This window comes from Anastrepha obliqua, chromosome 1 (genome assembly GCF_027943255.1).
Source record: "Anastrepha obliqua isolate idAnaObli1 chromosome 1, idAnaObli1_1.0, whole genome shotgun sequence".
Classification (NCBI taxonomy): domain Eukaryota; kingdom Metazoa; phylum Arthropoda; class Insecta; order Diptera; family Tephritidae; genus Anastrepha; species Anastrepha obliqua.
Genome location: NC_072892.1, coordinates 178,341,590 through 178,369,001, shown reverse-complemented (window position 1 = coordinate 178,369,001; position 27,412 = coordinate 178,341,590). Strand labels below are relative to the sequence as shown.

The following is a 27,412-nucleotide window of genomic DNA, read 5'->3' as shown; positions in this document are numbered from 1 at the left end:
GGGTTCTAGGTGGGTGGGTTTAAGAGGGTATGTGAACAGGTGGTCTTATATTGAGTATGTCGGGGTCGATTCCGGATAAATAGGAGTTTAACCTGCTACAATGTCTAGATCGTATTTGAACCAAAGTTACGTGGGTCTAACGAGGCAGCTGCCCAGTAGTTGCAGTTGAGTTTGGTCCTGTAGTGGAAGAGATTTTTTTTCGTAATTCGACTGGGAATCGATTCAGGCTTTAACAAATGTCCGCAGGGGGATTCCTACGGTAAGACTCAAACAGAAATTGCTTGTTCAGCTTTTTGTTGTGCACCCGGACAGGGAGCATGGCCGGTTACTTCAGTTGTACTGCCGTAAAATTCAGGCAAAATGCTTTTAGCTGTTGTAACGAACAACTTAATCTTCTCCTTACAACCGTTAGTTTAATAGACAACTCGAAGGGTAAGCCAAAGAGCGTAAATTAAAAGTATTTACGTTATTTGAGAGACCCTTGCAAAACGTTAATTTATGAAATGTGGCAACGTTCATTCACAGCTGATCGCATAGACTGCATTTAAATTTCTTCATTTCTATATTTTGGTTTTTATTCCTTTGCACATATTTTTTGTTCACAAATTGGCCAAAACAAATGGACTAAGTGAATATAAGTGAAGTGCAACAAGGATAGCGAATCCCAAACATATGCAATAATTTGATTCGTCCAACATGTCCCTACCCCGTATCACCGACTACGACCTGCTGGAAAAGCTTGGGGTTGGCAGCTACTCAACGGTCTACAAAGCGCGCCACAAGAAGAACCGCAGTTTTCATGCCATCAAGATTGTCGAAATGTCGACGTTGTCGAACAGTTCACGCGAGAATCTGATTACCGAGATACGGCTGCTGCGTTCGCTTAACCACAAATATATTGTGACGCTGGAGGATTTCTTTTGGGACGATAAGTGCGTGAACGAACATTTATACAACTCGATATCATTTGTAATACTCTCCATTATAATTATTCTCAATAGAAATATTTACATTGTGCTGGAATTTTGCAATGCTGGTAATCTATCTGCCTTCATACGTTCAAAGAAGGCGCTACCAGAGTCCACATGCCGCTACTTTCTACGTCAACTGGCAGCTGCTGTGCAATATATGCGCGCTAATGATGTTTGCCACTTTGACTTGAAACCACAAAATTTATTGTTGACCCGTAATTCGAATGTCGTTTTAAAAGTGGCCGATTTTGGGTGAGTTCCTAACTATACGCTGGAAACCGGTCGTTTATTGAGCTACCGTATCATTACAGCTTTGCTCAACATTTAAAATTGGGGGAAATAAATCAACAGCTGAAAGGTTCGTCACTCTATATGGCACCAGAAATCGTACGCAAACACCAATATGATGCTAAAGCCGATTTGTGGAGCATTGGCGTGATCTTATATGAATGTCTTTTTGGCAAAGCGCCATACACGTCGAAGAGTATCGAAGAGCTTTTACAGCGCATACGTAACGCCGAGAAAATAACTATACCGACAAATGCAAGCATTAGCAATGAGTGCCATGATCTACTTTGCCGTTTACTGGAACACGATCCTGCCAAGCGTATTTCATTTGATTCCTTTTTTGCACATCCATTCATTGATCTCAAAACGCTGCCATCAGAGCATGTATATAATTTCACATTTTTCTTTATTGGTTTTACTTTAGTTATTGCTCCAATTCCTGTAATTTGTTTTCTTAGACATTACAAAAAGCTGCAGAGCTCGTTACCAAAGCCGTCGAATACGATGAAAAACAAAATTACAAAGAGGCATATTATCTATATTGCAGTGCGCTGCAATATTTTGTGCCACTTATTACCGAGGAAGCAGATGCCAGCAAGCGCTTGGCGCTACGTAATCGTGCACTTACCTACCTCAAACGTGCTGAAGAAATCAAAAATGTTCTAATCGATGCTGAATACAAGGCGGCTGCAGCTAAAGAGCAACGAAATCACCAGGGCCAGTTTGCGCAGCAAGACCAACTGCCATGCAGCTCAACGCCACATTTCGCAACAAAGCTACAACCCAGCATAGCAGAAGTGTTGGAGCCGGATGTGCGGTACAAGCAGCTGTGTTAGTATTGTTTTTTTTGTTTTGTTTTTACTAAGCAGGCAAATTACTTAACAGTAGTTATATATTTTGCATTAAATTAGTTGCGCTCTCACACTCGAGCCCCCAGTTAAAAAGTGCTCTAGAAATTGGACGTCAAGGCGAGCTTTATTTGTATGAAAAAAAGTTTAAAGCAGCACTGGAAGCGTACACCTCGGCCTTGGGCATGTTGGTGCCGTTCACAAATAATGAACCGAAGGGCGAGCGCAGAAATTTGCTTTTACAACAGGTTCGCACTTTTTTATGCAATGCGCAAGAAAAGTAAACAAATTACTATATTTATGTAATTTATTTGCAGTTGGAGATTTGGATGAAGGAGGCTGAGAGCATTAAAAGCATTCTATCTGCTAAGGAAATGGTTGATGAGCAAAAATTACCATCGGTGCGCCATTGTTCAATACAGTAGTTTTTTTTTGGAAAACAAAAATTCTCGTTGATTTTTTGAATTCCGTCGTGTGACACTAGCCGGCGCAAGCTGTAACAAGCGCATTGATATTGATTAAATCAAATTTAATTAACGCATAGTGTTCATGCTTTTTCGTAGCTTTATACAATAAATTATTAAATATATTAAAGTGTAGACAAATATGTATGTCAAATAGACACAGTCTGTAGGTATGTACTGTTTGCAGTAGTAAAAGAAAATAAAATTAGATATTTGAAAAACATTTTTTAATAAGGCCGAGCAGTGATGCGCAGGCTCGGCCACATTTACACGTATTACACTAATAATAAACACTTACGCGCATATTTATATTCACGTGCATTGTTTAAACAGAAAATTCAATATATGTACATCTTGGTACTGTGATGTAGAGCAAATATATATCTATGATTTGTTGGCTTTTACTTTAAAAGTAAAAACACACACCATTGTAATTGTCGATCTCGTTTATGTAGAGTTTCTGTGTAGCATATCTTTAGCATATGGGACATATTTCTGTCAGTGTTACGATAATACTTTCTTGTTACTTTGTGCTGTTTATTGTTATGAAATCATACCATAAAGTATTTAATTATTCTTCATGCTTGTTATTTAATAAATTTTCATTTGCGTACTCAACAGCGCAGCTGCTTCACCAACACATTCCATGCAAATCGCCCACAAACACAGAGGTTTTCATATACACACAACTTTTTACTTTACGGCTTATGTTCTTTGATTTTGATTTTCACATTTTATGTATACATATTAGAATATAGAAATATATTTACGCTTTTATGGAAGTAACTTTGAAATACATTTTAAACAACTTCAAATAATTAGTTTCATTTATGCAGTGCTAATTTAGTGACGTTGCTTGTGGGGTCTAGATTAAGCTTTACTATGCGTCATTATGCGAGTATTTTCTTCTTAATAAAGGAACTGGGTCTGGATGTGCTGAGTAGAGGACACAAACGGCCATGAGGTCGAAGTGCAAACCTCGTTGAAAATCTATTTAATGGGTTTTCCAATAACAGGTGTTAGGTGTTAAGTAGGAGAGATGATTAACCATTTTTTATGGCCGGAATTGGATGGTATTGATCTGGACAACGTTTATTTTCAACAAGACGACGCTACGTGCCACACACGCAACGAAACCATTGATCTTTTACGGGAAAAGTTTCCGGACCGTGTTATGTCTCGAAGAGGTGATCACAATTGGCCACAGAGATCTTGTGATTTAACACCTTGTGACTTTTTTCTTTGGGGCCACGTGAAGAAGAAGGTGTACGCCATCAGCCCCAACAGCCCAGGGTCGATTCGACTCGATAGAATTCGTGAGGCTATCCAGGATATAGGGCAGCGACATTGCAATTCGGTTATGCGAAATTTCATGAAAAGGATATTGTCCTGTAAGCGTGGTCGTGGTGCTCATTTGCCTGATGTTATTTTCCACTATTAACGGCATCCCTTCCTCTTTATAATGAAATAAATATCCGATCATTTATATTAACAAATAGCATTTTTCTTTGAATATCAAAATAACACGTCTTATTTGAAAACCCTATATCTACAGGGTTTGAGTAATGAGCCTTATTTTTTGTAAGCAGTTTTATTAAACCTTTTGGCTTATACAACTAATATTCTTCAAAATAGGACCCTTGAGCGTCAATACACCGCTGGTAGCGGTCCTTCCAGTGCAGGAAACTTTTTTTAAAATCGCGTTCAATTTGGCTGTCACAGTTTTTTTGGATCGCCTCGATGGAGTCGAAACGCCTCCCCTTCAGATTTTTCAGGCGCGAGAACAAGAAGAAGTCCGGAGGGGGCAGGTCTGGGCTGTAGGGAGAGTGGGGAAGCACCGGAACCCCCATCTTGGCCAATGCAGAGGTTCAGAGGAAGGCGCTGTGCGCCAGCGCATTGTCGTGATGAAGGGTCCAATTGTTGACGAGGTCGGGCCGAAGCCACCGTTTTACCTGGGCACTGGACAGAGATTGGTCCCCGCAAGCCTCCTTGATTAGCCCAATGGTTTTGGTACTCCTTTTGTTTAGCTTTACGCAAAATTTGATCGAGTAACGTTGCTCCAACGATCGCTGCACTTTCGCCACTGCAAAATCCTAACACACTTTTAAAACAGATTTCACGCGCGGAGCGATGTTGACTGCACCGCTGTTGCCAGCGAACTGGGACCGGTTTCTAGTGGAAGGGGAAGGTCCAACGATCATTTTCCCCCACCAGCCCATTCGGTTGATCGCTTGGCAGACGCTCCGCGCGGGAAGGCTCATTACTTTTCAATCAAACCCTGTATTTTCCCTTCAAACCTTTGCCAGTAGAAATGATGTTGCCTCTGTTTTCCTTAGGGACCTCGGGACTTAGAGAAATACTTAACATAAAATAGGCAACAGTCGGCCTTTTCGTAGTTGTAGCAAAAATGGGAAAACCCTACCTATATTCGGGAACTTGAAAATTTTTCCCATCGAGGTCATCAAATGTAAGCTTTAGAAACGTGATATTTTGACTAGGTCGGATTAAAGGAAAACGGTTATTGCTGTTGTTGTAGCAGCATAAACATTCCCCATACATATACGGGGAATGCTGATGAAGTGACAGTCTTTGGCCGGCTATAAATCCGGGTCGTTCCGGTTACGTAGAACCGACTGCTGTGGGTGAGGAAAAAGGTTATCAGATATGTTGGCTTAAATTGTGGCACGAGGAATTTGACCTGCTAGAAGTACTAGTCATTAGAGCTGCCGCACTGCTCATCCTCTGGTTGTTGTTGTTGTAGCAGCTTACTAAACCCTGCCAGTACAATGCAGTTACCGGTCGTCGTCGCCAGCTCATTTAGCGGTAGGCCCAGGAAACTTGCTGTTTCGACAGATTGGGTCCAGAGGGTGTGGGGTGTTAGGTGAGTAGGTTTGATGGGGCATGTGAAAAGCTGGTTAGTATAGTGGTGTGCCTTCACATGCTGGACATATGTTTAGTATGTCGGGGTCAATTCTGAATAGGTAAGAGTTTCGGCTGCTACAGTATCCAGAACTTAATTGGGTCAAAGTTTTGCGGGTCTCTCGGGGTATCTAAAGCTCTTCATCTGCAATAGGTGCTAGTTGGTCCCCGTTGACGGCATTCAGAGGTCAGGCGTTTAGGAAGGTGGTAAGTGCATCCCGATAGATGCCATTTAGCGTCTGTCTTTATACTGTCCGGTCCAGCAGTTGTAGGTTCGTTTTGTCCTAGATCTTGGCAGAATAGTTGAAGGGATGCATTCTGACGGGCCTGAGAGGCGGCTCAGGTTATAGTAAGTGTCTGCAGGGGTGAAACCTTCGTTAGGTATTGTAGGAGGGGACATTAGGAGGCATCCTGTGGCTGTCGTGATTACAGTATTTTGACGTGTCTGATGCTTAATCCACTGCGAATCACTAGTTCCATGCGATCAGACAGGCGCAACATAGTTCAGAACCAGCCTGCCAGTGGCTTTAAATGTCGCCAGCAAGCGGTTTAAGGACCTTGTTGCGGTTTCGGACTTTAGTAACGATTGCGATTGTATGCGCAGAAAAGAAGAGCAAACTAACTTCTCATTACATGACCGTATCAGCGTAGGCGGTTTTCCTGCAGTTTAGTGCTGATTAGAGCACCTTTATTGCTATCACGAACAAAGGTGTTTTGAATCTTGTCCAGCGGTGTAACGCCGTTGGTTCAGCTCAGCATCCGAATTTCTGCTGCGTGCAGTTTCAGCTCTAGTTCAGATGGTACAGCCCAGCACTCGGATGCATCCGTCATTGCCAGCCTGATCACGCTTTTGTAGATTTTGCCTTTAATTTTTTGTGGAATTAAACTCGATGGCATTGGTCTTTGTGCGGCTTACTAGTGGCCCATTCGATTCAAGGACGGTAATCCACCGGTTCTGATTTTCTTTGGAAGATGGCTTTGTCGCGTACGAGATGGGTTACATCGTCAGCACACGGCAGTGTCCAAGGGAGGTTGCGTAAGGAAGTCCATCACCAAAATAAAGATGAGGAGCGCTTAAGGCTGAGCCTTGATGTACGTCTACATTAACCTTGAAGCTTTGGGTCAGTCCACTTGCACATTTTATCTACTTGATGGTGTGTGTCAAAGACGTGTTTATTGACGATTTCAGGGATTAGTGTTTTTCTATGAACGTACGAAAAATGTGGATAGCATCAACATTCGACTTCCCACTGACGACACGCTTTCGACCCGTTTGGGAAATGATTTCGACCCGATTGGCGTCTACCCAAAACATACCTGAATAAGTATGTGAGTTATATGAGGTTAAGTAATTTAGAGAAAAGTGAGTACTCAATTTCATAATTTTTTGAAGTGAAAACTTCTTTAGAATCGTTGGGAGTAATTTGAGAAAAAGTGAAACGAAAAAAGCGACACTCTTGGCTACGAAGCGTTATATTATATGTTGATATAAACGTAGCGACGAACTAAATAACTTTTAGGCCAGCGCCGACAGCATGGCGCGATAGCCGAGCGGCTAGCAATGTGAGCTTCCGATCCAAAATCCTTGGTTCGAATCACAAGAAAAAAATTTTTTTTATACAGTTATTTTATTTTATTTTATGATATGTTTATGAGGAGCTTTTTTTCATGGCAGAAATACACTCGGTGTTTTGCCATTGCCTGCTGAGGGGTGAGCGCTATTAGAAAAATAGTTTTCCTTAATTTTGGTGTTTTGCCCGAGATTCGAACTGACGTTCTCTCTGTGAATTCTGAATAGTAGTCACGCACCAACCCATTCGGCTACGGCGTTCGTTTAATTTTACTGATGCAAAAATGAGGAAAAATATATGAATAAAGTTTGCTTACTGTTTACACATTTTCCAAAGGTGACGGAGAACCAAAAAAAAGTCGATTTTCAAACAAATACGAGTGCATATGTGTAATTGTGTTAGAGTTTCGGTCACGCCCCAGCAAAACCTGCGTGCATATGGGTTTGTAACATTCAAAAAAATGTAATTGTGTTAGAGTTTCGGTCACGCAGGTTTTGCTGGGAACGCTCATAATAGCAACCGCGTGTGTATTTTTATATTCGTAAATATTTTCATTTTTAAATATTTACCGCAATTATGCCGAAAAATAATGCAGAAAAGTGTTGTGAATATCGACAGAAAAAAAAAATTAATAAATAGCATCACGGAATTCATTCACGAAAATTTAATAAAGTATACACCAGAAGTATCGCGGATACTTAGAAAAGATTACGATAAAGTTCTAATGATTTTAAGTGGCGATTTTAACGTAAATTTTGCATTGGACACAGCGGTTCCTTTAATTGACGTTCTCAATACAACATTAAATTTAAAAATGTGTAACAATCGCACTGAATCGACAACACGATCAAAAACAACAATTGACGCGGTATTTCAAAGATATGTTGACAACATCGAAACCAAAGCATTTGTATCATATTTTAGCTATCATAAGCCACTCGTATCATTTGTTGAAATTGAAAACATTGAGGATGAATAATAATAAAATGAAGAAAATAAAATATGAACTTTATAGCAATATTATAATGAACCTATAATTATCCCGCTCCTAATGCTGCTTTCGTCTCATTCTCTCTCAGTTTGTTTTACGGAAGGTTTCACTTCTATCGCGTCTAACCGTTAGACTGGTATTTTTTTATTTTTAATTTGAACACGTCTCCGGAATGGAGACACCGAATTTGGCAGCACATTCGATAGTGTACGTATAGAGTGGCGTGAGCAATCTCAGTTTATCCTTAGGCAGGGTTATGAATTTTCTAAACCTTTTTTGGTTGTACACGCTCAATAAGGATTTTGCTTTGCATATCCCCATAGTTTTGTGCCAGATAACCGCTCTTATTCTTAGCTTTTACTCCTAAGCTTCTCCTTGATGGTGTGTTGTCTCAAAGAAAAGAAGAGCTTGGACCCTATTACTAATGAGGCCGCAGTCTCTCTTGTCAATACATCCGCTACTTTGTTCCAAGTTATTATACCCCTGTATTCTGGTACCCTAGTTAGTCGAATGCGATTGTGCGTACCTAACAATTTCAGTTTATCGCCACACTCAAAGGCCAGAGAGGACTTAACCTCATAGGATGACAGTGCCTCGAGGCCAGCTCACTCTCGTCTTCATTTGCTCATTCCGGAGACTCCGCAGTAAATTGATCTCTGCACATAGACAGATGTCATACACCTCCGCTTGGAAGATGCTTGGAAAACTACCCATCGCCACAGAACACTTGGTTCTGGAGCCATATATTCCAGCGCCTATGTCTTCAGGTGTCTTCGAGGCATCTGTGCACCAGTGCAGGGGACACTCCTGGAGTTTCCTTTCAAATGCAGGTTTATTTCAGTTCACCTTGTCTTGGCAGCTGCTTTTTCCCTCTTTTCTTAAATAACTATGAGGTTTTTTACAACTTAATTAACATATTTAAGTTGGACTATCCAAGAGAACTCATATGGGAGGAAATGGTTGTTGTTACTAACCTGTTTTTGAAGTGAAACTTCTTTTGTCTCGAAGGATGAAACGCTGTGAGGAGTAAAACCATAGCGTTTCATCGATATGTGACGCTACGCCAGCGCCATCTGTTAAAAGCGTGGCGTGGATGAAACGCTGTGAGGAGTAAAACTACGCTAAACTACGTAAAACTCACGCTATGCCAGCGCCATCTGTTAAAAGACTGGCGTGGCGTGTCGTCGTGAATGTAATGCGGTCGTTTATTATTGCATTCTTATCGAATGTAATTTGTAAATATGACATTTGATTGACGGCCGCCGTAGCCGAGTGGGTTGGTGCGTGATCACCATTCGGAATTCACAGAGAGGTCGTTGGTTCGAATCTCGGTGAAAGCAAAATTAATGAAAACATTTTTCTAATAGCGGTCGCCCCTCGGCAGGCAATGGCAAACCTCCGAGTGTATTTCTGCCATGAAAAAAATCTGCTCATAAACATATCATAAAACAAAATGAAATAAATGCATAAAAAAAAAAAAAAAAAAAATTTCTTGTGATTCGAACCAAGGATTTCGGATCGGAAGCCCACATTGCTAGCCGCTGGGCTATCGCGCTGTGCTGTCGCCGCAAAATAATGTATCATAAATCTGTTTACCATACCAAAGACCATACACTTTGCGAACGCATTTCGGTGGAAACAGTTGACAGTTATCCCAAACACAATATTATATTAGTAACGCGAGACGCGTCATAGAGTGTGTGTGTAGTTTTGAGCAAATCTTACAAACATATTTTGTTTTGTTGATTGATTTCTGTTAAATATGGCATCAAATCAACAAAAACGGAAACCGAAAACAGGTGCTGAACGGCAACGTGAGTATTTGGAGCGTAAAAAATTAAGAGCTACTGTTGAACACCGTGACAGTGAATCCTCCGGTTGTACGATAAGTGATAATTTGTAGTACCAACAACAAGATGCGGAACTACCATTGATGCAGTATTTCATCGATACCTTGATAGATTAGAATGTAGATCATTTTTTACGTATTTCAGTTACCATAAAGCCCTTGTTTCATTTTTGGAAAACGAATCCAATAATGATAATGACAATGCCGAGAACCAAATGTAATTGAGTACAATAAATTCATTTCTTTTTATATTAAAATAAATAAATAATTCTGTTTAATAAAATTCCATTCCATGCTTTCCATGACTTCTGCATGCATTATATTGAAATAATAGTTAAATTATTGATTTGTTGATAAAAGAAGTTTCACTTCAATCGTGCGGGTTCCGTGAACTACCACACACTTTCTTTTTTTTTTTAATTTTTGAGCGTAGACCCACGCGTCGAATACTTTCAGAGCTTAAGCACTTATAACCATTCGAACGGCATAATCTAGCCCGTGGAGCCGCTGGATGACTACCGTAAAGCTTATACAGCACACCGAGGTTAAAAGAGCTTCTATAGAAACCTTCTTTTACGCATTCCAAGGGCCACCTCTTCGGATGTAGTCATCGTCTAAGCATCTGCGCCATGATAAGAGGCTTATGAAGTACAATCTATTTTGTCACCGAGAGAGGATTTTACTTAATTGCCTGCAAGTGGTACTTGTCGGCTGAGGAGGTTCTCCGCTGGATTGCAAGGCTTACATTATTATCGGTGTTTATGCTGGTTCCCAAATAAACGAAGTTGCTTACTGCCTCAGATGTATCAACATAAAAAAAGGCCAGCTGCACTAGGTGCGCATTTTTGAAGTGAAACTTCTTAATTTCTGGATTAAATTTAAATATTTTAATGAGGATTGAAATGATTTTTTATAAAATTACATACAATAATAGTGGATAGTATTATTATTCAATTATTTATGAAATTTGTACATTAGTCGGTGCTTCAATAGCCTGTACATTTTGTATTGATGGTGCTATAGCAGCAGTGGATGCAATCGGTTTGTGGTAACTGAAATAGGATATTTACATATATTCTTTACTCGATTGTGTCGATATAGCGAGAAAATACGGCCTCTATCGTTGTTCCTGGTTTTGTTGTTGAAATATAGCGGTCATTACTCATTTGTAAATTCAGTTGATGTTCTAAAAATTCTATTAAATTCATGGAAGTGTCCGATGCCAAATTTACATTGAAATCTCCAGTTAATATGAGAGGTTTCAGATCGTCGCGTTGAGGAAGAAGTTTACCACCATCACGAGTGTGTCTTAATAACAGACCATGTAAAAATGCGATATGTGAATTCGCAGTTATGTAGACACCCACAATTACTATGTTTTGTCCATTTATCGCACCGCACACAGAAATATAAATATCATCGACATCTTCTGCTATAGCTGCATTAGATGTTGACATTCACGGTATCATTTTTGTTGTGGTAGATAGCGACTCCTCCGGCTCGAACATGGATAATGCAGTTAAAATTCGGTCAACTGATTTCCTCCTCTTCACGCAACCAAGTCTCATGAAAAACTACCACATTGCATTTTTCCATAACTGGATTCAATACGTCAGTAGCATGAGCACTTAGACTTTGACAATGAAAAAGAGTATATCGACAATCCTTCTCTTTGTTGTCTAAATTGAATCATTTTTTGATCAAGAGTTTCCAAACAATTCATCGACAGTGTTCGAAAGTCTGCTTGCAATGATGCCATTGTTGTTGATGGTCTCCGGCAATGGTAGAATCTCAAATCATCATTGCGTGTAATTATAAACAATCCATCAATGGAAGTAACAAGTGACAGCAGTGATGGTAAATGATTTTTTGCAAAATCCCTACACAGCCTAAAAAAATTCCCTACTTTTCCCTACGCTTACAAAAAATTTTCCCTATACAATTCCCAACATTTTTTCTCCTGTGTTTGCACTATATTGAGGCTCTTGCAACGTCAAAATTGCCTAAGTTTTGGACTAATATAACAAATATATATAAGTACACATATTTATTATATTATAAACACAAATGTAAAGAAAAATTCAGCGAAAAGACTAAAAATTAGACTTTTTCATTACATTCAGTTCTGTTTAAAGCAAGGCAGAGTTTTTATTTTTTCAGAATCCGGCACGGTTTCTTTTAAGAGTGGGATTAAATGGTTCACCCCTTGCAGCGCGATATTATGCTCAGCGAAGAACATTCTCAGTCTTAATTCGAAATTTTTGAAACCATTTGGTTTACTCGATTTTTTCTTAAAAAACTCTCTTAGGTGTCTTTTTTATTGCCTTCATATTTTTTAGGTGCATTTCTGATTCGGCGTGCTTCTGAAAATCAGACTTGCCGCAGTTCAAAACTTTGTCGCACGCAGCGCATTTTCATTTGAATGGATTGTTAGCCACAGCTTCCAACCAGCCACTAAAATTGTCGTCGTCAAGCCACTTGTTATTGAACTTTTGTTTCCGATACTTGCATTGTTTTTTCTGGTGTTCCTCCGAAGTGTCAGTCCAAGAGGGGGAACTCATATATAAGTATACAGTAGATTCTGTTTTTATGCGGTAGATACGTTCCGCAAGAAACAGCATAAAAAAAACAGCATAAAAAAGCTACCAGTTTTAAAGTAAAACTATAGATACGTTTCAGAAGTGCTAAGAACCGCATAAATCTGAAATAATGTAATAAAATCGCATAAAAAAGGGCACTAGTCCCATATTATAACTATAGATACGTTCCATAGACCACATGAATCTGAAATAATTAAATAAAATCGCATAAACAAAAAATTGTATTTTTGAAAATTATATCTTTATTTAAGAAACGTCAGAATCGAAAAATAAATTTATGTCAGAAATAGAATCAGACAATACCCACTTGTTGCGTATTCATTTAGGATTTGGCGTAAAATCGCTTTCGTCACTTGAGGAAATGTACACGTTTGATCTAGATGGCTATGCAGACGGTTCCATACTTGTAGGGTTAGCATTTCTAATGTAATCTGTGATGAGTTTTTGCTTAGCTGGTTTAGAATCTTGTTTATATGTACAATTCCCGATAGGTCGACATGCATTTTTTCATTAAAAAAAAAAAACCGCACTATTTGAAAACCGCATAAAGAAAAAGCCGCATAAAAACAGAACCTACTGTATATACATTTTAAATATAAAAAAAGCTAAAACTAAATTATTTGCAAACTTACTTCAAAAGTGAAAAGCACCAGAAAACTAACAATTTTTGCGTGAAGAAAAAATCGCGTTAGCGTTAATGAAGAAAAAAACGGCAATGTTGCCGTATTAACGCTTTTAAAAGTATTCCGCCATAAAGAAAAAAAGTCTGGCATGAAACCTTACTGCGGATTTTTATTCTAAATGAACTTTTCTAATTTTCCCCGCTATTTCAAATTTTTTTCTGTACTTCTTGAAAATTCCTTACATTTACAGAATTTAACAAAATCTGTCCTTCTTTTCCCTACACCCACATTTTTCGACAAAAATCCCTACATGTAGGGAATTTTCCCTACATTTACCATCACTGCGTGACAGTGCGACATACACCAGGCATTGTGACTGCTTTTTATCGTATGCATAGATTATTTCAGAATATGTACCGCCCTGAGATTTGTGTATGGTACTGGCACATGCACAAACTACAGGAAAATGTGTACGTTTTGCATTTATAGTTTTATTGTGATTTAATGGTATTGTAGCTGATCGTCTAGCTATCGGTACTGCTGTTTTACTAACGACTACGAAGCACCACACAAAGTGGAGAAAGAGAATAGCTTGTATGCCGTAGGCCTATACATTTTGTGACGATTTTTCGTAACGCTAGCTCGTGTGTCGCGGCCTTGAAATTATACTCTGACGCGCGTAAAGAAGTTTCACTTCAAAAATGATTTTGACAATTTCGCGTTTTCGATTAAGTGAGCATTTTCGGGTACTTTTTATACAGGCTATTTTTGCCAACGAGATATCAATCAAGTATGTACACATAGTAGAAAAAGTCTGCGTTCACCTATGCAAATATTCTTTGCATTAGAAAAAGTTCAAAACAATAAATATTTCAAAAATTTTTTTAATGAGTTTTATTTAGTTCACTTAAACGTAACTATCACACATATTTCGCTACCAATAACAAAATCAAATTTAAAATGAGATCACATAAAATTAAAAAGGCCATTCAAACTAAACGGAAAAAGTTTGCGTTCACTTCAATAATATATTAATAAAATAAAAGGCTTAAGATCATAGAAATGTTTTAAAATTAATAGCTAGTTGGATATCCACGCCTTTTTATGACTTCTAGAAGGCGCCTTTTCATTGATCCAACTAGTTTGGCTGTTATTTCTGGACTTATGGCTTCCCATTCCTCTTTAAGCGCGTTCTTAAGCATTTTCTTGCTAGTTATTGTACGCTCTCGTATTTTTTTTCTAGAACGTCCCATAAGTGCTCAATGGGGTTAAGGTCAGGTGATTGTGGGCGTGTGCGAAGTTGGTTTGGAACATTATACAAAAACCGCAACCTAACAATCTCTGCTGTGTGTTTCGGGTCGTTGTCCTGTTGCAAAACAAATCTTTCACCGAGTCCCAGTTTGATTGCACTTTCTCTCAAATTCGTTTTTAAAATATCGAGATAATCATGTCTGTTCATTATCGACTCAATAAACTGTATATTTCCAACGCCCGAACTAGCCATACACCCCCATATCATGGCACCTCCTCCCCCATGCTTTACCGTAGGTACCAGATTGTGCTTTCCAAGTGCCGTTCCGTTTTTCCTCCAAATAATTGCAAAATGCAAAACTTGCTCTCATCTGAAAAAATCATACTATTCCAAAACTCAGGTGGCTTGTTTACGTATTCCTTGGTGAAAGCCATCCGCTTAAGTCGATTTACTCGCGATATGAAGGGTTTTTTTTGGGCCACTCTGCCGTTAAATCCGATTCTTTTTAGAATTTTTCTTACTGTATCTGGATGTACTTTCTTTTGGTATTTTACTTCTATGCCTTTTGAAATTTGGCTTGCTGTTAGTCGTGGATTAGACTTCACAAGAATAGTTATGTTGCGTTCTTCTCTTTCCGTCAGTTTTTTTGGACGCCCAGAACGAGGCTTAGACTCCAAACAATTCGTTTGCTTGAAGTTATTTATCACTCTTTGGACCGAGGAGTATTGCCTCCCAACAATTTTCGCGATTTCCCGATAGCTCTTACTATTTTGACCCAAAAACTTACAATGATTTTCCTATCACCAATATCTATTTCTTTTCGCCTTTGGTCCATAGTAACAAAAAATGTATTTCTAATATCAATTTTTCGCTCTTTAGATTTGTTCTTAACCGCGTCAACTACATGAATGATTTAAAATTAAATTTAACGTAATTGCCATGCAAATAATCGTCACTATTCGAAATAAACGCACACTTTTTCTGCTCAGCCTATTTAAGAAACTGTACTACAATCCCGTTATCAGAACACGACTCAGCTCAAACTGCAAAAAATTTTGTTCATACCCTCTACGAATAATTTTCTTTGAAATAAGTGATAATAAATAACTGAGAGTTTTAAGATAAACACTTTAAATTATTTTAATACTTTATAACAGTGGGTGAACGCAGACTTTTTCTACCATGTGTATGTAATATTTTACTTATACTATATATACTTGTACGCTTATACATAAATATTACAAATCAAAAGTTCTGCGTGCTTACTTCAATTATTGCACTGATTGTGGTAAAATACTTTTATGAAATATTGTAATTTACTGCTTCCAGATATGTGTCTTATCACCCATTTAGCCATTCTCCAGGTTTTTCTAAGCCTTGCGGTAAAACCTTTTGGGTTCGATGGCTTATCTTACATTTCAATGCACATAAAAGTGGTACGCATACACGTATGGTATTTACAATGATTTGGCTAATATTTATTATGCGACTAATCTAAGGTAGATTCTACATCTTATCATAATCCTCTGATTTCAATTACAATACATTTTGATTATAAAAAGACGTAGTTTTGCTAAATTCATTCAGTCTTTCAATTGATTTCTATTCCACGTGCCGAAATGTGGACTAAATACGCGTTAGTGTTGTTCGCCTTGGTAGGCGTGGCGTATTGCTATCCTCAAGGACGTGTGGTCAATGGCACTGACACTGTGATTGAAAATTTCCCATTTATGGTGTGTCTAAAATTCGAAGAAAATGTGTACCCATAAAATTTAAACGCGCATTTCGTTTTTTTTGCCTTTAAGGTGTCGCTGCGCGGTTCAACCGGCTCACATTCGTGCGGTTCCAGCATTATTGCACCTCGTTGGATACTCACCGCCGCTCATTGTGTTTATGGTGCTAAAGAATCGAGCATCAGCATTCAATTTGCCTCGACAGAGCTCAATGCAAATAGTGCAAATGTGGCGAAGGTGAAACGTATCATAGTGCATGAAAACTATTCGAGCACGGATATCACAAATGACGTTGCCTTGTTGGAGTTGAGTGGTCAATTGGTGTACAACTACAAAACTATCGCTCCAGTAACGTTGCCGGAACAGAATTTTGAGATACCACAAACTACGGAAGGTGTGCCCGGTGTATTGGCTGGTTGGGGTCGGAATTATGTAAGTTTTTCATAAATTTTATAATACCAATCAGTTTGACAAATTCGAAATCATTTGCAGACCGGCGGCCCTGTTCAGACAATTCTGCAGGAAGTCGCATTGAAGATTTACTCAGATGAGCAGTGCATTTCACTTCACAATAACGAGACTACTGTTGACAACATTTGCGGTGGCGTAGATGAGGGCTGGAAAGGCCAGTGCAATGGTGATTCCGGCGGTCCTCTGCTCTATGAGGGGAATATTCAATTGGGCATTGTGTCTTGGAGTATCAAACCGTGCGCTACACCACCATACCCAGGTGTGTACACTAAAGTGTCTCATTATGTCGACTGGATTAAGGAAAATTGTGATTCATGTGTTTGAGTAGTGATTTCTTATAACTATATTAAAATAAAAATAAGTTTCTCTGCGAAAATTAAACAGAGAAAGTGCTCTCGGCTTAGCTGGTAAAATACATGTGGAAAATGGTCGGTTGTATGCTTATCTCTAGATTGGATTTTAAGAGTGTGCTGAGTATTCAACACGGCTGATAGCATCTGTGCTTTACACCAAGTTGCACTAATCCAATACTATAAAATTATATTTATGGTATTTATGAAGTATGAGAATAAGTCCCAGAGCTAATGGGCTGTATTGCGCAGTGAAAGTTAGATAATTTCCTTTATCTGGGAACCGGAGTCGCTGTTTTTACCTTCTAAGGTAGCGCATCACAGATTTCTTCGATTGTTTTACCTGTTTGATTACAGTTCGTGTATTCAACATCTATTATTAAGGTGCTCTCAAAATACTCAGTTCGTTTACTTTTCCCTAAACCTGCGATTAACTGTGGATGAACTTTGTTGGAGGTGGTTCAATAGCAGATATAGGTATACTCTGCCATATACAATATAAAAAACTCATTTGGGCTAGGATGTACATTTTAGATGTTAGTCAAAATAAGAGAAAAATTAACCTAAGCTACTCATAATAGATACTCAAAGAATCAATGAAGCCATCCTTTGAGGCTGAAAAATTAATCTCTATATATTTTGAGATGCTATAGAACTCGCTTAAGGCTTACAGTTAATAAAAGCATACGAGCATGCAGAGGTCTACGAAGGCCAACATACTATACATAGAAATGCTCTGAACAACTAAGGGATCTAGTGGGAATATTAATGAAATCATCTCAAGGAACGCGGAACAATAAACAACACAACGTCGCATATGGAAGATGGAAGGTGGGGAAATTATTTATGGTGAGTAATCGTGTCCACTAGCGTTCGGACAAATTTTATTTTTCGATCGCGAATTTCGTTAACAAAGCGAGATTCGTAAAAGAAGTTGTATGAGTGTCATACAGGAACTTTGTTTGCAGTATTTCCGGACATGGAAAAATCACTGTAATTCACACTTATTTTCAAAGTCGCACATTGAACTTTTGACATTTGCGGTGAGCTCATTTTTTATTCACTGTAAAGGCTATTCCATTCACCGTAATGACTATTGGCTGTCGCTGTAGCCGAATGGCTTGGTGCGTGACTACCATTCGGAATTCGCAGAGAGAACGTAGGTTTGAATTTCGGTGAAACACCAAAAGGAAGAAAAAGTGTTTTCTAATAGTGGTCGCCTGTCGGCAGGCGATGACAAACCTCCGAGTGTATTTCTGTCATGAAAAAGCTCCTCATAAAAAATATCTGCCGTTCGGAGTCGGCTTGAAACTGTAGGTCCCTCCATTTGTGGAACAACATCAAGACGCACACCACAAATAGAAGGAGGAGCTCGGCCAAACACCCAAAAAGGATGTATATAAATATGAATTACATTGTGGTAAAATAAAATAAAATAAATTGAAATATAATTGAGTAAAATTATAACATAATAAGACATAAACGATCGTTACATAGCATAACAGAACGTAACATAACATAACTTAAAATTATATAAAGTTTAAATTATATAAATGAAATAAATAAAATTATAACATATGTTATGTTACATAAATTATCATAATATAACATAATATAGCATAACATAACACAACTAATATATTAACACAAAAATATATAAATAAATATACAAAATAAAATTTATTAAAATAAAATTGAATAAAATTATAAGATAATAAGACATAAACGATCATAACTGGTGCGATAACTGCTTACGCGATTTTGGCTGAGTTTAACAAAGCGCGCCAGTCGGAAACACCAAGTGAAGTCAAGTCCTCCACCTGATCTTTCCTACGTATCATACATAGATGAGACTTTACTCTTCCTCTGCTAACCTCAGTACCAGCTGACCAGCTGTTACTAATATATATAACATAACTTAAAAATATATAAAGTTAAATTATGATAAAATAAATTAATAGAACATTGTGACATAACACAACTTAAAAAAAATAAAAATTGAATCAGCATTCTATAACATATCATAAAATAACAGAACATAACATATAATAATATATTACAATACAACGTAAAATAACTTAAAAATATATAAAGTATAATTAACTTATGACAAAACAAAATAAAATACATTTAATTAAAATTGAGAAAAGTTGTAACATAATTCAGCATAAACTATCATAACATAACATAACATAACATAACATAACATAACATAACATAACATAACATAACATAACATAACATAACATAACATAACATAACGTAACATAACGTAACATAACATAACATAACATAACATAACGTAACATAACGTAACATAACATAACATAACATAACATAACATAACATAACATAACATAACATAACATAACATAACATAACATAACATAACATAACATAACATAACATAACATAACATAACATAACATAACGTAACATAACATAACATAACATAACATAACATAACATAACATAACATAACATAACATAACATAACATAACATAACATAACATAGCATAACATAACATAACAAAACATAACATAACATAACATAACATAACATAACATAACATAACATAACATAACATAACATAACATAACATAACATAACATAACATAACATAACATAACATAACATAATAACATAACATAACATAACATAACATAACATAACATAACACAACGGCCAATTCGGCTCTGGCGCTTGCAGGGTTCACGCCGCTGCATTTGAAGATAAAAGAAATGATGCAAATTGAAAGTGTCAAACTATCTGAAGTATATGATGAAACATTAACATAACATAACATAACATAACATAACATAACATAACATAACATAACATAACATAACATAACATAACATAACATAACATAACATAACATAACATAACATAACATAACATAACATAACATAACATAACATAACATAACATAACATAACATAACACAACGGCCAATTCGGCTCTGGCGCTTGCAGGGTTCACGCCGCTGCATTTGAAGATAAAAGAAACGATGCAAATTGAAAGTGTCAAACTATCTGAAGTATATGATGAAACATTAAACGTTATGCTTGAACAACGTACTGCACCAAAGAATCAACTACATCCTCCCGAGCGTCAGTCTATACGTTTTGAAAGTATAGCATCACAACAGGAAGCTGACAATATTATCGACGCAAATGCGACCCACATATACATATACTGATGGAAGCAAGTTTGAAACAGGCGCTTGAGAATCAGCTTTCGTCGTTCATAAACAAGATGACGAGTGGACATCACGTAAATTTAAATTACATGACACATGCACTGTCTGCACTGAAGTGGGCTCAGAAAGAATTGAAAACGAAAAAACTAGTCATATATAGCGACAGTCGCTCTTGTTTGGAAGCTATCCAAAATCGGAGCAATCCTAATCCCTTAATAGCATCAATTCATTAGCACCTGCACCTTCTTCGGCAGGGACACAGAATTGACTTTTACTGGGTCAAATCACACATCGGTATTGAAGGAAACGAGCGCGCAGATGAGCAGGCAAAAGAAGCTGCAAATCAAGGAGGTCATCGAGTATACACTGCATTTCCTTTAAGCTACGCTGTACGCCAAATTCGTCTTAAAATATTCGAGTCATGGCAACAGGAGTATGCCGACGATACCACTGGCTCCATTACGAAGACTTTCTTCCCAAATTTTGAAGATACCGACAACTCTTTGGGATATCATTCGAATTGACACAGCTCTTTACTGGCCATGGTTTCAACAAAGCATACTTGAAGCGATCCAAAATCATTGACGAAGACTGGTGCCCGTGTGCCTGTGCAGAGTATGCATCATCTTTTGCACGACTGTTCACGCTTTCACAATGCACGGCAGAGACACGAAACATTTTGTGCACAATATGATATTCCAGCATTTAATATTAAACAAATTTCAAAGTATCCTAGTTTGATAACATCATTCAATGATTTTGTCAAAAAAATTATCGATAATGTGCCAACATTTTTTCCATTCTTCGAAGCACTTCAAAATATAATTTTTTTTTGTCTTGTTCAGCTGCTCCTTCGATGCCGTCATTATTTCGTCAGTCGTAGCGTAGCGTCGTCCTTTCATGGGCCTCTTCAGTTTCGGGAACAAGAAAAAGTCACAGGGGGCCAGATCTGGGGAATACGGTGGCTGTGGCATCATTCGTGTGTTGTTTTTTCCCAAAAAGTCGTGCAAAGTGCTCGCACGATGTGTGACCAGGGGCGTTATAGTGATGCAAGAGCCAATTTTTATTCTTCCACAAATCCGGGCGTTTCTGGCGAATTTCTTCGCGCAAATTGCGCAAGGTAATATTCCTTATTGACCGTACATACGTAACCTGCGAAAATTAATTAATAATTCGCGATACTTTTTGAACACACCTTGTATCTTAAAAAAAAAATATTTTGGAAGCAATGGATCCGCTATGTGGTGCTTTAGTCGAAATATTCCGAAAAGACAAATTTGTGGACCGTTTCGGGTTAATTTCAGGATATTATTTAAGTAATATTAATTACGTAAGAAGATATATTTTTGCATACGCTAACTAACTTTGTGATAGAAGTATCTATTTATAAAAATTGAGAGCTGCATTTTATATTTCGCGCCTTTGGGTTGAGCTGCAATTCGATATTTCTTCCGAAGAGTTTGAAATTTTTTAACCGCAACTTAAATGTAACGTTTTGACTTATGAGCTTTATTTGTACTTCTTTCAGTGAGTTTAAAAGCCATCAAAAGCCTTCCAAAGCCTTTTTATGTTGCAGGCAAGGTTCGCTACCAAATACATATATCTAACATCTCTAGGAAGCTCTGTGTAAAAAAACTGCAACCGCCACCCAACTCCCGCTGCTATAAGATATAATAAAATGTTGCACGCGAGTAGTAGAGTTCTATTTTTTGGAAGAAAATGTAAAGGGGCCACGTTATTATATGACAGGAGTTCGAGTAGACCTAGGACCGGTCTTATAGTACCATCCCATCTCACTGTGACGGGTTTTGCGCAATTTTGTTGCCAAGACCTGGTAGCGGCTGAGGTGTGTTACAGAGGTAGAAGTGGATGGTCGATTGTGATTACATCTGCTTATTTTCCTTACGATGCTCTGGGGAAGGCCACTAATCTCGTGATGTTCTGTGACCGGCGCAATCTGGGCCTCATCCTATGTTGCGATGCTAATGCCCAGCATACAATCTGGGGCAGCAGCAAGTGCAATGGACGGGGCTCTCGACTATTCAAGTTTATCGCGTCCTCTTGCCTAGACATACATAACAAGGGCTCACAGCCAACGTTTGTAACAGCTAGAAGGCAGGAGGTGATTGATCTCACCTTAACAAACTCAAACCTTTTGTGGTCAATCAAGAACTGTAGAATCATTGCCGAAGATTCGTGCTGGGACCACAGGTACATTGAGTTTCAGTGTGGCGAGGAGGCACAAATGCCATTGCCCTCTAGAAACCCCAGAAACACAGACTGGCAGAAGTTAAGGGGGGCGTTGCGGGACCTTGACGTTGCGCCACCAAGACTTCGAAAAGAGCGGGCTATTGAGGCGGCTGTTGAGAAACTCAACGTTGCCCTAACTGAATGTTTTGAGTCAGCCTGTCCAATTCGACCTCTCCCTAACCGGATTCCCGTTCCTTGGTGGTATCGAGAGCTTCAGACGTTGAGGCGTGAGTCGAGAAAGCTTTTAAACCGGGCCCTCAAGACTAACCTTGCTCAGGATTAAATCTCTGAGTGACACGGCGAAATTGGTTAGGATCCTGAAAAGGACCCAACTGCAAAGCTGGGGTTACTTAGGAAATCTGGTGGCTCCTTTAAAGAGCGGCAAAGTGAGACACTCAGCTTGCTGATGGAATCTCACTTTCCTAGTAATCAGATAAGCGTCAGCCGGCAACAGCCCTTATTGATAGAGGCAGTTGTCAGAGCTGTTACGCCTTCTCGGCATGACTGGATCGTTGCCAGATCTGTGGTGAATGAGGCCGCCATTCGATTTGTCATCAAATATTTTGGCGGCTACAAGTCGCCCGGACCAGATGGCATATATCCTGTCATGATGAAGGAAGGCGTAGAGTCCGTGACAGCAACCCTGAAGAAAATCGTCTTGGCGGCCTGGCACTGGCCTACATACCACGCTCTTGGAGGATGGCGAGGGTCTCTTTCATCCCAAAGGTTGGAAGAGACGACTACACCAGCCCCAAAAGCTTTAGACCCATCAGCATGACTTCCTTAATGCTGAAAAGTCTTGAACGACTGGTGGAATTGCGCAAACGTCAGAAGTCGCTGAAGGCTCACCCTCTGTCTCCATTTCAGCATGCCTATCAGAGTGGAAAATCCTGCGAGTCGGCACTGCAAAATCTTGTTGCTAGGGTAGAGCTGGCCATCGACAGGAGGGACTACGCTATGGGCTAGTAGGCACGGCGTAGAACTTCATAACAAATATTTGTGTGGTACATTTAACCCGTTATATGCCTCGGATTTGAGTATTTTTCCGGTTTCCCACAAAAGATACAAAAAGGGCGCATCTTGTGGGGAGTTGGAGGGTTAAAATGCTCCACAGAAATGTTCGCCGTGGTTTTTAGCGTAGAACTGCTAAAGAAGTCATGTAACTGTAAAATGATTTGAAAAATGAACATAAAATGAATGAAATAAATCATGTAACTGTAAAACTGTGTAGATTGCATAGTTTCCTTTGCCGATTTATCATAAGAATGTGCAAAATGGTGAAATCTCTGACTTCCCTTAAAAAGAAATTCAAATGTAAACTTTCAAATCGCACTTACAAGCACTTTTTTTTGTTTTTTTCCCTCGACCAGAATTCATTTTCGGAAGTTTGTTATTTCCGAAAAAGCTCAAGTTTGTTGTATAGTGTACTATGTGAATTCAAATCATGCAATCAATGGTCTATTATTATTTTTCGATAATGATTTCAACGACGCAAGGCCTGTATTTGTAAAGCCAATTGTGCGACAGTATAAAAATGTTCACTATGTTATCGCTGCTGTGCTATTAATGCGCGGCAATAAAAATGTTAAAAAATCCATCACAATTGTTAAGAATTGTATAAATCACGTTAACATTTTTATTATTTTTAAGCGTCCGCTTCAATGTTTTCCTTAATCCAATTGATGTAATGCGAAACTTTAGTGTAAACTCCTGGATATGGATACACAGTGCACGGTTTGATGCTCCACGACACAATGCCCAATTGAATATGCCCATCATAGACCAGAGGACCGCCGGAATCGCCACTGCATTGCCCCTTGCCACCCTCGTCTACGCCACCACAAATGTGATCGGTGGTGGTGCGGCCATTATGACGTTCAGTGCACTCCGCATCCGAGTAGATTTTCAAATCGACTTCTTGAATTACAGTCTGAATAGAACCACCGGTCTGTAGATTAAATTAAGCAACATTAAAAAATAGCTACTTCAGTGCAAAACAAAAAACAAGGCATATACTCACCTCATTGAGACCCCAGCCGGCCAGTATGCCGGGCTCACCCTCTGCCACCTGTGCTATTTCAAAGTCCTGTTCAGGCAAAGTGACAGGCGCCAAGGTTTTGTAATTGAACACCAATTGACCAGACAACTCCAATAAGGCGATATCATTTGCATATGCATCATTCGGACTGTAGCCCTCATGCATTATGATGCGTTTCACTTTGGCCACATTTGCACTGCTTGCGCTGATCTCTGTCGAGGCGAATTGAATGCTGATCTGACTAGCTGTTCTGCCGTTGACACAATGGGCAGCGCTGAGTATCCAACGTGGCGCAATGATGGTAGAGCCGCACGAGTGTGAACCGGTCGAGCCACGCAAAGAGACCTTTTGTCGGAGGAAAGAGAGTAAAACTAAACCGAAAATTCGCTAATTCATTTTATTTCCAACTAACCATAAATGGATAATTCTCTATGCTGGTGGAGGTGCCATTAACGACACGCCCTTGTGGATAACAGGACACTGTGCCCAAGAGCACAGCAAAAATAACAACGAACCGAGTCCACATGAAGAACGAAAATGCGTACAGTTTCTATTAGTCGAACTGAATTGTGGCACTGTTTGAGTTCTCAGCAAATTCACAGCATTTTATTGGATCATCAGAGCTTAATCTAATCGCGGATTAGCCAGTAGGGATAACAGAAACGTGCAAGATAAGCTTGACCCACGCGTATGGACGATGTTTATGGCGCTTAATACGCAAATAAGATAGATTGGCATATTAAGGAAGATATTTTTTTTCGTTCTTGTTTAACATTTATGAAATCAATCACGGCACTGCTACGTCGGCATTTACTTTCGAGCAGATGTTCTACACAAATTAAATGGCAAATTAGGTGGGGTAGAAGAAAGATATTTTATGCTTCTTCTTCTTTTTCAAAATTTCTCAACTTCTTTAAAATTTCTTAAATTTCTAAAATGTTTACTAATATTTCAACTATTTTCAATTAACTTCGGGCTCCAATCTGTCACATATATCACAGGCTGATCAAAAAGTAAGAAAGCAAAAATAGAATGTGAATTTATAAATGAAAGTGCTCACCATATTTATACTAACGGCTCAAAAATGGAAAATGGCACTGGGTCGGGAGTGTACTCCCTTAGACTCCTCCCAAACCTGTGTAGCGTCTTCCAAGCTGAGATCTGTGCTACAAACGAAGCAGTAAAAATGATAAGACTAATGGACTTATCTCTGGCTGACCTTTGTGTTGATAGTCAAGCAGCGGTCAGCGCACATCAATTCAAGATGTTTTAAAGAAGGCAAGAGGTCGCTCTCGCTTATCCAACAACACAACAACACACTTTGTTGGGTCGCCGGCTACTCTGGAGTGGAGTGAGATGAAAGCGCGGATGAATGTGCAAGGAAAGGCCCTGAGCTTAATCTTCAGCGAGGGGTAAATGAAATAAGCATTCCTCTAAACGAACTGTACACTGGGATTGACTTGAGCGTAATCGCGGAATCCAATAGAAGAGGCCTATGACTACTTACTACAGAGTCCCCAAAATATGCTGCGCAAAACTGAATCTTAAAAGGACTGCTTTGATTCAACAAATCAACTACCAACAACCTCATAGATGTGCACTGCACTAATGGCACCCTAACCAGTATAATAGGTGAACCTCACAAAGCCTTCTGCAGGAATTGTGGATATAAAGAAGAAATTGAGTGGGTAAAACCTTCCCTGCGAATGTTATGCACTTTTATTCTTTCTTATTTCTTTGAAGGACTGGAAAATTTGCAAAATGTCCCACTGAACGACTAATTACCTTCCTAAAAAAATCTAAGTGGTTTAATCAACTTAGTTTAGGGGATGGATGTAGGTATCACAATGGACTATAGGGTCACTGAGTGTCTTGTCCTAGACAAGCAACCTGGCTAACCTAACCTAACCTAATTTAAATGAAAGTAGTTGTTTATTTTAAAAAATCTACACCAACTCCAGCTTTTTCGCACCGATCTCTCCAACCGCAAGCTGGGTTTTGAGAATTGTGCGAGGGCTATCATTCCGAGCAGGCAAGATTGGAAAGAGAGGAGAGTCGGCACGGATATAGATACCTCTGTTTTCACTTCTGATTCAAGATGGAGTCTGGAGTGGGAGCGGGGGTTTACTCTAAATCAGCCAGCATTTCGGTCTCCTTTAAACTGCTGGAAACAAGCAGCGTTTTTCAAGCAGAGGTCTTCGCGATCAAGCATGCAAAATGCTTAGGTATCGCTATTAGGAGGGAGACATTAATATTTTTTCCGATAGTCAAGCTGCGATCAAGGCCCTGTCATCGCCGTATTGCAGCTCTCTTGTGGTGAACTCCTGTAAGGAGGAACTTAAACGTCTCGAACGTGCAGGAAACATTTCCCTTATCTGGGGGGTTCCTGGTCGCAGGAATATAGAGGGAAATGAAATTGCCGATGAGCTTGCCAAGAAGCGGTCGACACAACCGGTCCCCTTCTCAGACATCGGTGTCCCCTTGACCGTTGTTAAAGGGAAACTACACAATTCCTTTCTAAAAAACGCGCAAGATAGATGGAGGTCTGTCTCATCGTGTGCTCTTTCGAAAACACTATGGCCATTCAATTTCCAAACTCATTGGGGTGTTCACTGGTCAGTGATCGGTGATCGGTACTCATGCGGAGAAGCTTGGAATTCCGTACAGCCCCTATTGCAGAAGCTGTGGGGATCCTGCAGAGAAAAAGACTGTGGAACACTTTTTCTGCAAATGTCCGGCTAGGCGCTTGAGATTCCTTACCGTGCCCTTTGGGAATGACTTGAAGAAATTCTCCAGCCTAGATCCCTTTTCTCTCCTCCACTACATCACGAAACCCTTCTTATGTCATCTTTGGCATCTTGTACACCTTGTTCACGGCAGACCTGATAATCGCAGTCATTGGGTATCTGAAATGATGGCACGAATATTAAAATTGTCGCTCCCAAGAAAGAACTTCAGCGTTTGTATTACCACAGGAAGGGATTCTACAG

At 39.0% G+C, this 27,412-nt stretch overlaps 2 protein-coding genes across 4 annotated transcripts; one reads left to right on the top strand and one right to left on the bottom strand.

Moving 5' to 3' along the window:
- Positions 1-522: 522 nt before the first annotated feature.
- LOC129242066 (serine/threonine-protein kinase ULK3) lies at positions 523-16,938 on the top strand. 3 transcript variants are annotated; one of them, XM_054878629.1, is made up of 8 exons: positions 523-932; positions 1,002-1,223; positions 1,283-1,643; positions 1,718-2,090; positions 2,171-2,355; positions 2,425-2,508; positions 16,182-16,541; positions 16,602-16,938. In XM_054878629.1, exons 1-8 carry the CDS (start codon positions 697-699, stop codon positions 16,902-16,904), a joined length of 2,124 nt encoding a protein of 707 aa, XP_054734604.1. In that variant the 5' UTR covers positions 523-696; the 3' UTR covers positions 16,905-16,938. The 3 variants fall into 3 exon arrangements, with proteins under 3 accessions (XP_054734604.1, XP_054734610.1, XP_054734617.1); XM_054878635.1 differs by lacking the exons at positions 16,182-16,541; positions 16,602-16,938 and adding an exon at positions 3,193-3,357; XM_054878642.1 differs by lacking the exons at positions 16,182-16,541; positions 16,602-16,938 and adding an exon at positions 3,198-3,348.
- Positions 16,939-23,895: 6,957 nt separating this feature from the next.
- LOC129238759 (trypsin-like) lies at positions 23,896-24,948 on the bottom strand. The gene is made up of 3 exons (XM_054873933.1): positions 24,835-24,948; positions 24,405-24,767; positions 23,896-24,332 (listed from the first exon to the last, which is right to left on the bottom strand). The coding sequence occupies exons 1-3, from the start codon at positions 24,946-24,948 to the stop codon at positions 24,030-24,032; spliced, it is 780 nt and encodes a 259-aa protein (XP_054729908.1). The 3' UTR covers positions 23,896-24,029.
- Positions 24,949-27,412: the final 2,464 nt, after the last annotated feature.

Excerpts from the sequence above, each read along its gene's own strand:
- LOC129242066 (XM_054878629.1), top strand. The coding sequence starts at position 697 with ATGTCCCTACCCCGTATCACCGACTACGACCTGCTGGAAAAGCTTGGG. Across the intron at positions 1,224-1,282 it reads TTAAAAGTGGCCGATTTTGG|CTTTGCTCAACATTTAAAAT; the intron begins GTGAGTTCCTAA and ends GTATCATTACAG. Across the intron at positions 16,542-16,601 it reads CTGGTTGGGGTCGGAATTAT|ACCGGCGGCCCTGTTCAGAC; the intron begins GTAAGTTTTTCA and ends AATCATTTGCAG.
- LOC129238759 (XM_054873933.1), bottom strand. The coding sequence starts at position 24,948 with ATGTGGACTCGGTTCGTTGTTATTTTTGCTGTGCTCTTGGGCACAGTG. Across the intron at positions 24,768-24,834 it reads TAGAGAATTATCCATTTATG|GTCTCTTTGCGTGGCTCGAC; the intron begins GTTAGTTGGAAA and ends CTCCGACAAAAG. Across the intron at positions 24,333-24,404 it reads CCGGCTGGGGTCTCAATGAG|ACCGGTGGTTCTATTCAGAC; the intron begins GTGAGTATATGC and ends TTTAATCTACAG.